At 32.2% G+C, this 15,238-nt stretch overlaps 1 protein-coding gene across 1 annotated transcript; it reads left to right on the plus strand.

Annotated features, from left to right (window-relative positions):
- The first annotated feature begins 1,244 nt into the window (after positions 1-1,244).
- On the plus strand, positions 1,245-14,550 carry LOC138335030 (polycomb group RING finger protein 3-like). The gene is made up of 8 exons (XM_069283930.1): positions 1,245-1,394; positions 3,200-3,325; positions 5,774-5,870; positions 6,342-6,397; positions 8,642-8,701; positions 9,237-9,463; positions 10,067-10,147; positions 10,461-14,550. The coding sequence occupies exons 2-8, from the start codon at positions 3,217-3,219 to the stop codon at positions 10,506-10,508; spliced, it is 678 nt and encodes a 225-aa protein (XP_069140031.1). The 5' UTR covers positions 1,245-1,394; positions 3,200-3,216; the 3' UTR covers positions 10,509-14,550.
- The last annotated feature ends 688 nt before the right edge of the window (positions 14,551-15,238 follow it).

Here is a 15,238-nt window from a genome sequence, read left to right on the forward strand (position 1 = left end):
CAAGCGCGCACATGCTAGATCTGATGGGGGTTTTCTGCGCTTATATGTAAAAGGCCAATCATACTCTCAGATACGTTCGACCGTGTGCGTGCTGTGAAATCTTGAATTTTCCGAACCGCTAAATGTTGAAGCTGTCACATATTTTGATATTGTTCTCCATTTCGCAGCCGTTTAATACAGATGGTAACGTAGCTTTCTTGTATAATCAAATGAATGTAAGGGGTGTTCGTATTAAGTTTGATATCCATAAATCGCATAAGGTTTGGGGAGACTTTAGAAATAATGTAGTTGACATGATCTGCCTAACTACCATGTGGCCTAACTACCATTAATATAACAAAAATAATAGACACCGAAGTGCTGATGCTAAGTATATGGTTCATGAGAAGGATGGGTAATTTTGGGGATTTCGTTTCCTACTTTATACAGTTTCAGATTGAATTGGATTAAAAGTTACAAGCCATTTGCTTGCCCATGTATAATTTTTTCCAGATCCGATTGTAATATATAAGATTTTCTATATGTACCAAGAAAAGCAGAGGACCTAAAACAGAACCCTAGAATACCCCAGCATCAAAAGATACAGAAATTTACTTTCTGTTTCCTGCCCAATAGATAAAGCGGTACGAAAGTTAAAGGTGTTTTTTTTTATTTATTTTTAAAAACTTGAGCAGCCCTGCAGACTTTAACAATTCTGCTTTTAAACACGTCACTATCAACAAAAAGTCAAGTTAGATTCGACCCCGATATTGTTAGTATTTGTAGATGTACACTGTACATGTAGTTAAAATTAAGTTATACCAAAGAATATTTATAATGAATTCTTACTAAATCTGGTACAGTAGTTGTTGAAAGCGGATACATGTAAACATGCCTTCATTTCAAATTGGTCGCCATAGAAGTTACAATTCTTCGACTCCACCATCATTATCATTATCGCTCATCTTTGCTTGACTTCGATTTAGTCTTGCCTCTGCAAGATTTACAACAACCTGGATATTTTTCAACATTCTTCTAAATCACGAAGAAAAATAAGACAAATTCGGATATTGGGACTATACGTCCTTGGATTTAACAATGAAGAGCCGATAAATCTAACAATTTGTTGAATTGGGCCGTTAGCTTGTGTGAAATATTTATCATAATTTGTGTAAGTAGATCACTTTCCTAACTTTTGGGTGGGTTCGATCTTTGAAGTATTCTCAACGTTCATTGGTCAGTTTTGACCAATCCGAACTCTCGTTGTATCTCTCATTTAGGAAACGGTCCAAGATGGCGTCGATTGCTACGAGGCTTCAGAGAAAATATTTAATTTTCCTGAATCCTTCTAACATGAGGAACTTAAAGTATTAACAACTTCACTGAAGATATATTTTTATTTCATTGTTAAAAAGGTAAATATTTGCTGCAGCTTAAGGTTATATTTACGCGAAAACTGGCCTTTACGTGTGTATTGCTTTGTTCGGCGACGACTTCAAAGGCGACATACGGATGACATGTATTTCAGGAATGCCTGGTATGCGGAGCTTCTGCTACCACTAGTCACCAATTCTATGTCGAACTATCATGTGAAATATTGAAAATGGCACCGATCTAACTGTTGTAACAAAATATTGCGATTTATAGTGTTGAATTAGGAGTAGTATCACTTTTCTCACCCCGATTTACACATCTTCAAACAAATCACCAAACAATAATTCTAGTTTTAAATTGGTTGGTATACATAAGGATGTTCCCAATTTGATTTATAGGTGTAGGAAAATTGGAAAGAAAAAAAACTCTACCCAGTAGTTTGTGTTTACATTGCCACTGTCTTATATTAATTACAATACATAAATGTAAATCAATATGGGGGTTTGTTGTAAAATACATGGTCATTTAACCACTCAGCCCATCGAATGAAAACATCATATAGACTTATATGACTAGGCAAGACTATAAAGGGTGCAGCCAGATAAATCAATAAGTCAAGTTAAAGAAATGTGTCTCTTCCAAATCACTTGTTTGTTTGTGAATTAGAGCGATATAACATTGAGCTTCTGTCCGATAAAGATTATATTCGTCAGAAAAACCAGAGCGTTTCACCGCTTGGTATTATAATGAGCCTTTTTCAAAGCATCCGAAAACTTCAGTTGTCAGTGTGTAGGCCTGAATGTTGAAGATAATGCATTTTCTTCTATTTTCGCGTTTGTGTTGCCTAAGAAGTGCTTTGGGCACAAAGGACAGTGCCCTTGTAACTGTAATTAACAGGAGATGAGAAAATATAACGGCCAGACCCAGATTTGAACTTGGGACCTCCAACCATGTACATGTATATACTAGCTGGATATTCTACCACTTGAACTACCAAGCCAATCCTGCTACACTATAACTACCATTGTGCAAAAATATATTTGTTAACTTGAATCAACAGTTAAATTGTTAAATAAAAACAAACTAGATAGAAGTTGCCTCTTTCTTATAAAACCTTGTATTTAAAATTATCATTATACAGAGGTACAAAAACAATGAAGTGAAATGTAAGTTTATATACTTGTAATATGTGGATGTGTAAGGAAGTTAACAATATAATAACAGTAGATATGTATTCTAATTCTTAAAACCTTATACAGTATAGACAGATGTAACAAGAGTTGAGATATACACAATACTATAATTATTATAATGGCAGGTGTACACTTTCAATATTGTACATTTATACTCATTGACAAATAATTTTACTATTTCTCTGTTTGCCATTATGATCATTACCGGTAGATGAAAAAAAACTTACCTTAGTATGGATTAGTCACATTCAATATAACTGCACAGTCATGTGAAAAGATGTACGCTACATACCTATATCATACATATAACAAATTCTATCTGTAAAATATTGAAAAGTCATTTGCTAGTTCTTACGCATACTCATGCAGTACTTGCAAACCATACTAGTTCCAGTAAACACTTTTTGTCTATTAATTTTTGTATCAATTCATTTTATCTTTAAATATACTATCAATTAATTGTATAAGATCATTTTATCTTTAAAATCTGTTTTTTGTTTTCAGTACTTAAAACCAGTCAGATATTAATAATGGACACCCTATAACCATATTGATACAGAAAATTTTCCTACCCGCGTATATTTCTCTATAACCATTTTATGAAGCTTTGAGCCTCTCCAGATTTTAATATCAATTCTTACTTTTAACCACAGAAAAATTCTAATTCATCATGATGGAAAAGAAGGTAAAGCTGAGGACAGTGAACTCTTGTATCACATGTACATTGTGTCGAGGATATCTGATAGAGGCCACAACTATCACTGAATGTTTACACACATGTAAGTATCTTATAGAGGCCACAACTATCACTGAATGTTTACACACATGTAAGTATCTTATAGAGGCCACAACTATCACTGAATGTTTACACACATGTAAGTATCTTATAGAGGCCACAACTATCACTGAATGTTTATCACACATGTAAGTATCTTATAGAGGCCACAACTATCACTGAATGTTTACACACATGTAAGTATCTTATAGAGGCCACAACTATCACTGAATGTTTACACACATGTAAGTATCTTATAGAGGCCACAACTATCACTGAATGTTTACACACATGTAAGTATCTTATAGAGGCCACAACTATCACTGAATGTTTACACACATGTAAGTATCTTATAGAGGCCACAACTATCACTGAATGTTTACACACATGTAAGTATCTTATAGAGGCCACAACTATCACTGAATGTTTATATACATGTAAGTATCTCATAGAGGCCACAACTACCACTGAATGTTTACACAAATGTAAGTATCTTATAGAGGCCACAACTTTCACTGAATGTTTACACACATGTAAGTATCTAATAGAGGCCACAACTATCACTGAATGTTTACACACATGTAAGTATCTTATAGAGGCCACAACTATCACTGAATGTTTACACACATGTAAGTATCTTATAGAGGCCACAACTATCACTGAATGTTTATATACATGTAAGTATCTTATAGAGGCCACAACTACCACTGAATGTTTACACACATGTAAGTATCTTATAGGGCCACAACTATCACTGAATGTTTACACAAATGTAAGTATCTTATAGAGGCCACAACTATCACTGAATGTTTACACACATGTAAGTATCTTATAGAGGCACAACTATCAAGGCCACAACTATCACTGAATGTTTATATACATGTAAGTATCTCATAGAGGCCACAACTACCACTGAATGTTTACACAAATGTAAGTATCTTATAGAGGCCACAACTTTCACTGAATGTTTACACACATGTAAGTATCTAATAGAGGCCACAACTATCACTGAATGTTTATATACATGTAAGTATCTTATAGAGATAGAGACTATAACCTTAGCCATCACTGATCAATAAACGTTTACACACATCTAAATATTTCATATAGATGCCATGGGATATAAAGACAAAGCATATATATATGAAACCCACAAAAGTTTGATGAGTTTCAATACACTGAAAGATATTATATATATAGTAGAGATTTCTATTAGTCTGGCATAAAAACCTAAGTCAATAATTCACTGTACAGGATATAGTTTACAACATGATAGAATATGTAATGTATGATATAGAATATACCATGTATGAGAGAATATATAATGTATGATAGATATACAATGTAAGATAAGATATACAATGTATGATAGAATATACATTGTATGAATAGAATATACAATGTGTGATAGAATATGCAATGTATGATAAAGAATATGCAATGTATGATAGAATATACAATGTGTGATAGAATATGCAATGTATGATAGAATATACAATGTAAGATAAGATATACAATGTATGATATAATATACAATGTATGATAGAATATACAATGTATGATAGAATATACATTGTATGATATAATATACAATGCATGATAGAATATGCAATGTATGATAGAATATACATTGTTATGATAGAATCTGCATTGTATGATAGAATATGCAATGTATGATAGAATATACAAGGTATGATAGAATATACAATGTATGATATGATATAATATGCAATGTATGATAGAATAGAATATACAATGTATGATAGACTTAGTTATGTAAAATAGAATATACAATGTATGATAGAACATACAATGTATATATAGAATATACATTGTATCATTCAGTGTACATTCTATATAATACATTGTTCAATCTATAGCCTTTGATACTGATTACTGTCGATTACTTGAGAAAATGTAATTAATTACAATTGATTATGATTACACAATTACGATTGCCCTGCCTGATTGTATGATATATATGCAATGTATGATAGAATAAACAATGTATGATATAGAATATGCAATGTATGATAGAATATGCAATATATGATAGAATAAACAATGTATGACAGAATATGCAATGTATGATATAGAAATATGCAATGTATGCAATAAGATAGAATATGCAATGTAAGATGAATATACATGTAAGATAGAATATACAATGTAAGATAGAATATACAATGTAAGATAGAATATACAATGTTTGATATAGAATATACAAGGTATGCTAGAATATTCAACATATGATAAGATATACAATGAATGTATGATAAAATATACAATGTGATAGAATATACAATGTAAGATAGAATATGCAATGTAAGATAGAATATGCAATGTAAGATAGAATATGCAATATTATATATGATAGAATATACAATGTATGATGAGTTCTAATGTTTGCAAAATGGATAATTTAACTTTTGTTTAAATGGTTCTGTTCTAGTCTGTAAGAGCTGCCTTGTAAGGTACTTAGAGGACCACAATTCCTGTCCAAAATGCCAAACACTTATTCACCAAAGTCATCCAATGAACTATATCAGGTAAATAATTTATAGTTCCTACAATATTAATTACAAAAACTGGTGAGATGTACCAATTTGTACACTTTAAATTTTTGTGAATTATTTGCGTGATTAAATTGATACTGACCAACTTATTATGTTGTCTACATACAATGTAACCTTCCTAAATTAGTGGCCACCTCTATATAAAGACCACCTGATTATTTAGACCTCTTTCTCGGGCAGTCTGGGTGTCAAGTGGCATACAGAATTAAACCTATGCATACAGGCCACTTGTATATAAAGACAAAGTCACATTTATTTTATTTTTCACTTGCTTTGGGTGGTCTTTATAGACAGGTTTGTCAGAATGTATAACCAGATGTTATATTGTTAAATGTTACAATAATGAATATTCCTTCTTTTTGACTGAAAGAGTAATCAATCAGATACTAAACCAATTAAGAAAGTGCTGATTAATTTATGTTTGACTTTTCTGTTACATTACAGCCATGACAGGACTATGCAGGATATAGTGTATAAACTGGTGCCAAACCTCCAGCAAAGTAAGTCTGTGGGGATATAAATATGTGACAAACAATTAAACAGGCTAAGCAGAAGATTGAAGGATATTTTAAAAATTGTACATAGTATTGACTTTGAGATATATATTGTATATTGACTTACGAAAGTTTAAATTTGTCATTGGTAGTTCTCTATGCTAATTATCTTAATCAGATTGCCCTTTAATTTTTAGGTCACCTGAGACGAAGTCTCAAGTGACCAATTCTAATCGCCTTTTGTCCGTCGTCGTGCGGTGTGCGTCGTCCGCCGTGTGTTCGTAAACAATTTACATTTTCGACTTCTTCTCAAAAACAGCTGAAGCAATTTCAATGAAATTTTGCACAAACCTTCTAAGGCATAAGGCCAATCAAAATTGTGAATTATATGACCCCCACCACCCAGGGGGCTGTGGTAGGGGCCAAAAGGGGTAAAATTGACTAAAATTTCAAAAATCTTCTCCTCCACTCACAGATGTGGTAGAATCAAATACTCTTCATAGATAGAAAGGTCTCAAGTCCCTCTACAAAAATTGTGAATTATATGACCCTGGGGTCTCAGGTTTCCCCCTGGGGAGGGGGTTAAGTTTACTATAGTTTATATAGTGAAAACACATTTTGGAGCATTACTTGGTCATTTTTTATAATAGAAAATTAGTCAAATGTTGTCAGAATTATCCCTATGAAATGGCCATTGAATTCTATTAACAAATTTTCCATGACTGACTCCCAGGGGCCTTAGAGGCGGGGCCAAAAGGGGTCAAATAGGCTAAAACTTCAAAAATCTTCTTATAAAATTCTGGAACTGGTAGAATCAAATACTCTTCATAGATGGAAAGGTCTTAGGTCCTTTACAAAAATTGTGAATTATATGACCCTGGGGTCTCATGTTTCTCCCTGGGGAGGGGGTCAAGTTAACTATAGTTTATATAGGAAAAACACATATATGAATGTTTTTTGCTTATTTTTCATAGGAAATTAGTCAAACAGGGTAAGAATGTTTAGCCTGAGATAGCATTTTATCGCCATAACGATATTGGTCCTGGTTGACCTCCAGGGGCCTTAGGGGCGGGCCAAAAAAGGGTCAAATAGGCTAAAACTTGACAAAAATCTTCTTCTGAATTTACAGATTTAATGGAACCTGATACTCTTCAGAGATTGGAAGGTCTTAAGGCCCTTTACAAAAATTGTGAATTTCATCGCCCTGGGATATCAGATTTTCCCCTGGGTAGGGCGTCAAATTTACTATAGTTTATATAGGAAAAACACATTTACGATAACATTATTTGCTTTGTTTTCATAGGAAATTAGTCAAACTGGGTTAGAATTATTAGCCTGAAATAGAATTTAACACCATATCCATATTTGTCCAGGCCTGGCTGACCCCCAGGGGCCAGAGGGGCGGGGCCAAAAGGGGTCAAATAGGCTAAAACTTCAAAAAACTTATTCTGAATTCACAGATTTGATGGAACCAAATAATCTTCATAGATTAAAAAGTGAAATTTATGAAATCACTGACATTGACTGACTTCTTGTTTGGTTTTGTTGTTTAACATTGGCAAAGCAAATTGTGATTTTAAGCATAAGGTTTGGTAATATAATACACTATCAAAATGAAAACAAAAAATAAAAATTCTAAAAGGTTCAACTTTAAAGTTTATTCTGATTCGTTAATACTTTTTACAGATTTGAACCAACTTTGCAATGCTTTTCTGTAGCAGCACACAGGTGACCGTCAAGGCCTCTTGGGCCTCTTGTTTTTTTTAATTTTCTTTTTTGTTGGAGTGGGGATAAAGCATTCATTAGAAGACATTAACATGACTTTTGTCAGCAGGCTGTAAATATGGCCTGAACTGGCAGGCGACAAATTCTCACCAAGTACCAATTGACGCCATTACATGTGTATTTGTATGATTACACACAAATTTTCAAACAATCTTTTATAAAAATCTGCATACCAGCATCTTCTATCAGACAATTAAATCATTAAACTTCATGGGTAATCATACAAATACATATAAGATGGTGAGAATAGATACTTGGTAAGAATTGGTCACCCGCCAGTAATATCTTTGGTTCCATATTGATTATGATATGCCCTTGCCAATTATGACAGTATGGCTAATTGATGAGAATATGACATATATAATTATTACATACTTGTAATGAATATAGATAGGGTTGATGATAGGGTCCCAGAAATAATATATTTTAAGATAAATTTGAATGAATTTCTGTTTTACTTTTCAGAGGAATTGAGACGCCAGCAAGAATTTTACAGGAAACATGCTTCACAGGGAATTAAACCAGGTACATCAGTTGTATTATGCACAAATAATGTTTAATATAAATTGATAAAATCTCTCTGGTTTTCATACAACCATAGATCTCAAAACTCATCTTTTGATATTAGAAATCTGTGCTTGCCTGACAAGTATGACAAATTATCTTTTATACTGGGTATTCTATCCTTCAATGTAATAATTAAATGGTAACTACCATATTTAAAGCTAGTGTGATAATTTCACTATTAAAAGTACAGTAAACATGTTTATAACAAAAATGCATCAAATTCATGGTTACAGTATACTGTTTAATACTTTTTATTCCTCGACAAGTTTAACATAAAGTATTTGTAATATGTGTTTAAGAAACTACTTTGTGACAAAAGTGATTTCTTTTTCTCCGAGTTTTGTCATAACCATGTTTTAGTGTACTATGATGTCTATGTTGAAAGAAATATTACATTTGTAGTCTTATATCTCCCAATAACAATTATTAAATTTTATTTCATCTGTATTTACTTTATTTAGTCATCACCTCCCATGTTATTGTCCACTTTCAGAATGTGAGGATTTGAACGATAACCACACAGAGAATGCTGTGGCAGCGAAGGACGAGAACAAGGACTTTCATCGTAATGATGAACAGCTTAATGTGTGTTTAGAGTGTCAAGGAACAATGAAAAATTTAAAACGAAAATTCCTACGAATCTCATCACAGGCAACTGTCAGTCATCTCAAGAAGTTTGTGGCATTAAAGTTATATAGTGATCAAACAAAGTATACAAATGTAAGTAAAAGGTCGAAAATATCTGAGGACACCATTCATAGCTCCAACTTTATGTTTATGGAAAGACTAGTATAGGCCTAGTTTGTTGCCTAAATCAATACGAGAGTTTCGAGATCCCAAAACAATGTGAGTAAAGTACAATTTACGGTCGATTAGCCCCACATTTTGGTGATTGTGACATCACAAAATTCACGTCAAAATATGGCATCACATTCACTAATCAACGGTAAATTGTACTTTACCCAAGTTGTTTATTGATATCGAAACCCCAGTATTGTTAATATATACATGTATCGACATTTTTGTGCAAAACTTAATGTATTATTATTTATATTTACAATGTTATCGTCTACATACATCTGTCTCCCCAAGTATATCAAATATCACTGATAGCAATTTTTGGCAGAGAAATAAAAAAAAATGAATATTTTTGTCTATTGATAATTTGGAGAAAAAAAATCAGATTTAATTCTTTCTGTTCTATTTATCTTATTAAACCTTAACATATTAAAATATTTCATTTGTTTTAAAATCTCTATAGCCAGATTTTGATTTGATTGCTATATTCTCATGCATTTAAATGCAAATTGATTTTCTTTCCAGATTGAAATTTTGTGCAATGATGAACTACTAGGCAAACACCATACTTTAAAGTTTGTGGCTGTTACGAGATGGCGAGTTAAGGTTAGTTACTTGACATTTTCTTGTTGGTTTGTTTACGCACACACATGTTAATTTATTCTGAAATAATGATGTCTCAATATCATATTTATCTATAGATGAAGTAAGGGTTATAAAATTCTTGTAACCTGAAAAAGTATTCTGATGAATTGTTAAAATGTGATACATTTTCATAAAAACCTTTAAAAATGTAAAATATAATTATTTTCCAGTAAATCATTTATTGAAAATAAGTGGTGTTTTATGACCTATCCTTCCTTTAGTTAATGTATTGAAGACATTATCTTGCTTTAATTGACATTTCATTGTTTTACAGGATGGTCCATTACTACTTCATTATCGACAGAAAACGCTGGATTTTTAACTTAAAGTGCATTATTTCCTCCACACCGAAGACTTACGCAGATAGTGAAATCCATATCCTCACAAAGTTTTAATTTGATACCTGCAGAGCTCTAAAGAAAGCAATTCAAGCATTCGATGTCATATCATCAGAATCTATATACAAAGCACTGGTAAACAGAAAGTAGAAATTGGACATCTGAAATTGTCTATTTTTCTTCAAAAAAAATTTTTTCATCCAAGGATGTTACAAGTTATATTTGTCAGTGGTGACAGTCTTAGACTTTATGATGATATGACACCATAAAACAGGATATTCTCAATGGTCTTAAAATTAAGATAACTAGAGAGACTAACAATTGAAAATGTACAGAAAATGGGTTTCTTTATGTACATCCTCATCCATCATTCCTGCCAGTAATGTTTATTAGACTCGCTAACATGCTTTCACAGATACCTGATTTGGGGTCACTTGGTGTAACGACCTTTATAACCCCTGTTTATACAGCAAAGTTTCCTCCTGAAAGAAGAGAGGCCATTATCATATCTCTACATTAGATTCTATATTTTTGATCTCTTCATTTAAAAAAAAAAATACAATATATTGATGTGGCCAGCAAAAGGCCCAGTATATCTCTAGAAATGCATTTAAAGCATAATCAAATCAGACTGTCAATTTACATTTGAATGGATACCTTTAGACTTCCAGATGGCATGACAAACAGGTCAGCACTGCCCGATAAATACCAGGTTATTGACTGATTAATTTCATGTGATTTAGAAATAAATTTGTCATGTGATTAACTGTAAAATGTCATGTGATTAAATCTACAATATCATATTATTGACAAACATTGTCATGATCCTTAATTTTGTGTTGATGTCCCATGTCATAATATTAACAAGTATTGGTTAAAGTAATGTGATTGTGGTTGGCTGTATAATATCATGTGATTGATTTTACAATTTCATATGGTTGGCTGTACAATATCATGTGATTGATTTTACAATATCATGTGGTTGGCTGTACAATGTCATGTGATTGATTTTACAATATCATGTGGTTGGCTGTACAATGTCATGTGATTGATTTTACAATATCATGTGGTTGGCTGTACAATACAATATGATTGATTGTACATTGTCATGTGATTGACTGTACAATACCATGTGATTAATTGTACATTATTATGAGTCTATGGCTTACTATGTAATACAGTGTAGATCAAGCTGACACAAGTTATAGTCATAGAAGATAAATTAAAGATAAATCTTGGTAATTATATTATAATTTGATAACTATGATTCAGTTTTCAAATGCATGAAAATTTAAGACTTATTTTTAATTTGATATTGGGATATCTAACATTATTTCTCTGGAGTGTTCCACATATTTCTGGGGGAAGGATTATAATATTTATATTTTGATTCATATCCACATTAAAATTAAAGCTCTCCTCATTTTCTATAGAGTGCAATGTTTGATAAAATGATAATGTATGGTTTAGATGTTGATTTAAATATGACTGATTGCCAAAACTCAATAGGTTATTAAGGCAAACACTTCTATTGCTTTCAACACTAGCACAATAACGATATTAGGTTCAACCTTAACTCATAATACATGTACAATGTATAAGCATATTGAAGGGGAAAAATCATAAAGAAACAAAACTACACGATCATTGAATTGATCGTGTCATTATTATCGATAACCATGAATATAGATTGCAATAGGTTAAACATTCTATGGTTGTTTCTCTGCAAACCCTGAGTGAAATTTCATCAGTTTTATACATAATTATCATCTTTCCTAAAGTAAAAACCCCTGGCATATTTTTTTTTCAGTTACCATATACAAGTAATTGTAATGAATGCAGGATTTAAATTTCATATAAATTAAATCACTGCTTGTGCTAGGGATCAAGCTCATGTCTGATGCTCAACCAATAAGTTCTCTCTATAGCTTAATACTGTACTGTTCATTTGTTGAAGATATTTAAATTGGGTAATTAATTACTGGGTATTTTTGGTTTTTCATTCTATGTAAATTGGCTGTTATGATATACACAAATGTTCAGTACATACTCATTGTTAGATTGTACTTATTTAGTAGTTATCACATGTAGTGCTAAATCATTATCGGTATTTCTGATAATAAATTAAGGTCTTTTACCAGATATTTGATTTACTATATAACAGGTTTCTAGAACCTAATTTGTTTTTTGAGTATTATTATTATTGTTTAAAGATTTAGAACACATGAATTAAATTGTAGCTACAGTGTACTATAAACCAACTTTCTTTCGCGGCTACTAAATTTCGCGATTATCATTTCAAAACAAGTTTGCTAAGGTAATTATTCACGGATTTAACAGTTGAATAATGATTTCTATCAATATAGATGTTCAGATATTAATTTGGTGAGATGAACTTTTGCGAAGGTACTTGGAATCGTGAAATAAGCGAAAGCAAGCTGCACATGAATAAAAGATGGTTTACAGTGTATTGTATAATGAAATAATTCTAAAGATATTTGTTTGATCCTCAAAACATGAAATGGAAAATTGGGTTCTATGACAGTAGTGGTTAAGATTTGATATGGAATGTGAAAGCAATATAACTAAGGTGAGGTTTTCTATGCACAAATCCTCATTACTGATTTCTCACAATAAGACTCTCTGTCTTAGCTTGTAATTATGCAAAAGTTGTGGATGCAAATGTCTTTTTTTTTCTTCTTTTCACATTACTGCAAATATAAAGTATTTGCATCAAATGTGGAACATTTATAAACTTAAGGGAATACCAACTTTTAGAGTATAATTGCTGTATCTCAGTCTATATGCTTGTGTTTAATGTGTATACCCTTGGAGACTAGATGTATTCACATTTTAATTTATCGTCAGATAAAACAGTCAACTACAGGTAAATTGTTGTCTGAGGGTTTCATACAATATCATGGGATAATTAATATGGTTATCATCTGAAGACTTTAAAACAGTAAATAGATGTATGCTAGCTCAATGTTATTTTTCATATAGTTTTGTGGAAAGAAGCAATGCAAAATTATTCACAATTTTTCTATAATGTTCTATAGATGCAGCTTTTAAACTATACTCTGTAATTTTTTCATACATTGTTTTGTTATGTATTCTTTATCTAGAAAAGCAGCTATATAGCAGAATTTACATTTTCATTGCTGAGTTTTACAGGAAAGTGAAAGTGAAGGTATGAGGTAGTTTGTATTAACAGAGTGTAAATTTAACCAAAGTCTTTGGTAATCAACAGATCTTAATTATCGTGAAAGAATTTGATCTGTTCGCAATACAGAATTCAATATAGAATGTTCTAAGGGTATGATTTTGCATGTCATAATAGTTTTGAACTTCCATTTATGATTTCACATCATTGATATTCTTTTAAGGAATCCTACCATTATATTCCATCTTTGCATATTACAGAGCTACCTTTCTTGCAGGTAGTTATCTATTGAAACGTTATTTTTTAGTGAGAGGTAGTTACATTGGATTCTCCTAAAATATTACGTTACCCAATTACATGATGTCACAATCAATACTACAAGGGCAGATAACTCTATAATATACAAATACGGCCTCGAGAAGTATTTGTTGGGTTTGAGTATTAGGAGCTCTTGCACTGGGATAGTAATGTAACCTTACACACAAGCTTTCACTAAATATAAACCAATGAGAAATCTTGCTTTTTAAGAATGTCATCTGTGATTGGTCAAGTTTGTTTGTTTGTTTTTTGTTTTTTTTTTCAAATCCAGGATCATGAAACAAACTTACCTGGTAGTTTTGAGAAGCCAATAGAGAAAATGATGTTACTTTTTCCTAACACATTCTGTGATTGGCTACCGGTATTTGAAACCTTGATGTAGTTATACACCTTGGGTACTGGTTGAAATCAGGTTCATGTTTTCCATTATTACACTGGTATTGTTATAATACTTAAAATGACTTGGAAGATTAAACAAGTTATTTGTTGTTCATTTTTTTTCATGAAAAACTTGTATTTGTAGAACAAATAAAAGTTATATTTAGTCTCATTGTTCAGAACTTGTGGTTTTTTAGCCCACCATCATCAGATGGTGGGCTTTTCAAATCGCCTTTCGTCCGTGGTCTGTCGTCCGTCCGTCCGTCCGTTAACAATTCTTGTTACCGCTATTTCTCAGAAAGTACTGAAAGGATCATTCTCAAATTTTATATGTTGGTTCCCCTAGGACCCTAGTTGTGCATATTGCATTTTGGGACCGATCGCTCAACAAGATGGCTGACCAGCGGCCATCTTGGATTTTGATAGTTAAAGTTTGTTACCGCTATTTCTCAGAAAGTACTGAAGCAATCTTTCTCAAATTTCGTATGTAGGTTCCCCTAGGACCCTTGTTGTGCATATTGCATTTTTGGACCGATCGCTCAACAAGATGGGGGACTGGTGGCCATCTTGGATTTTGATAGTTAAAGTTTGTTACCGCTATTTCTCAGAAAGTACTGAAGGGATCTTTATCAAGTTTCATATGTAGGTTCCCCTAGGACCCAAGTTGTGCATTTTACATTTTGAGAAAGATCGGTCAACAAGATAGCCGACTGGCGGCCATCTTGGATTTTGATAGTTAAAGTTTGTTGCCGCTATTTCTCAGAAAGTACTAAAGGGATGTTTCTCAAATGGCATATGTAGATTCCCCTAGGACCCTAGTTGTGCATATTGCATTTTGGGACCGATCAGTGAATA

Source organism: Argopecten irradians, chromosome 11, assembly GCF_041381155.1.
Source record: "Argopecten irradians isolate NY chromosome 11, Ai_NY, whole genome shotgun sequence".
Lineage (NCBI taxonomy): Eukaryota > Metazoa > Mollusca > Bivalvia > Pectinida > Pectinidae > Argopecten > Argopecten irradians.

What these genes read in the sequence shown, in the direction of transcription:
- LOC138335030 (XM_069283930.1), top strand. Translation starts at nt 3,217, where the DNA reads ATGATGGAAAAGAAGGTAAAGCTGAGGACAGTGAACTCTTGTATCACA. An exon ending in CACTGAATGTTTACACACAT is followed by an intron (nt 3,326 to 5,773) that starts GTAAGTATCTTA and finishes GTTCTGTTCTAG; the next exon opens with TCTGTAAGAGCTGCCTTGTA. An exon ending in ATCAAACAAAGTATACAAAT is followed by an intron (nt 9,464 to 10,066) that starts GTAAGTAAAAGG and finishes TTTTCTTTCCAG; the next exon opens with ATTGAAATTTTGTGCAATGA.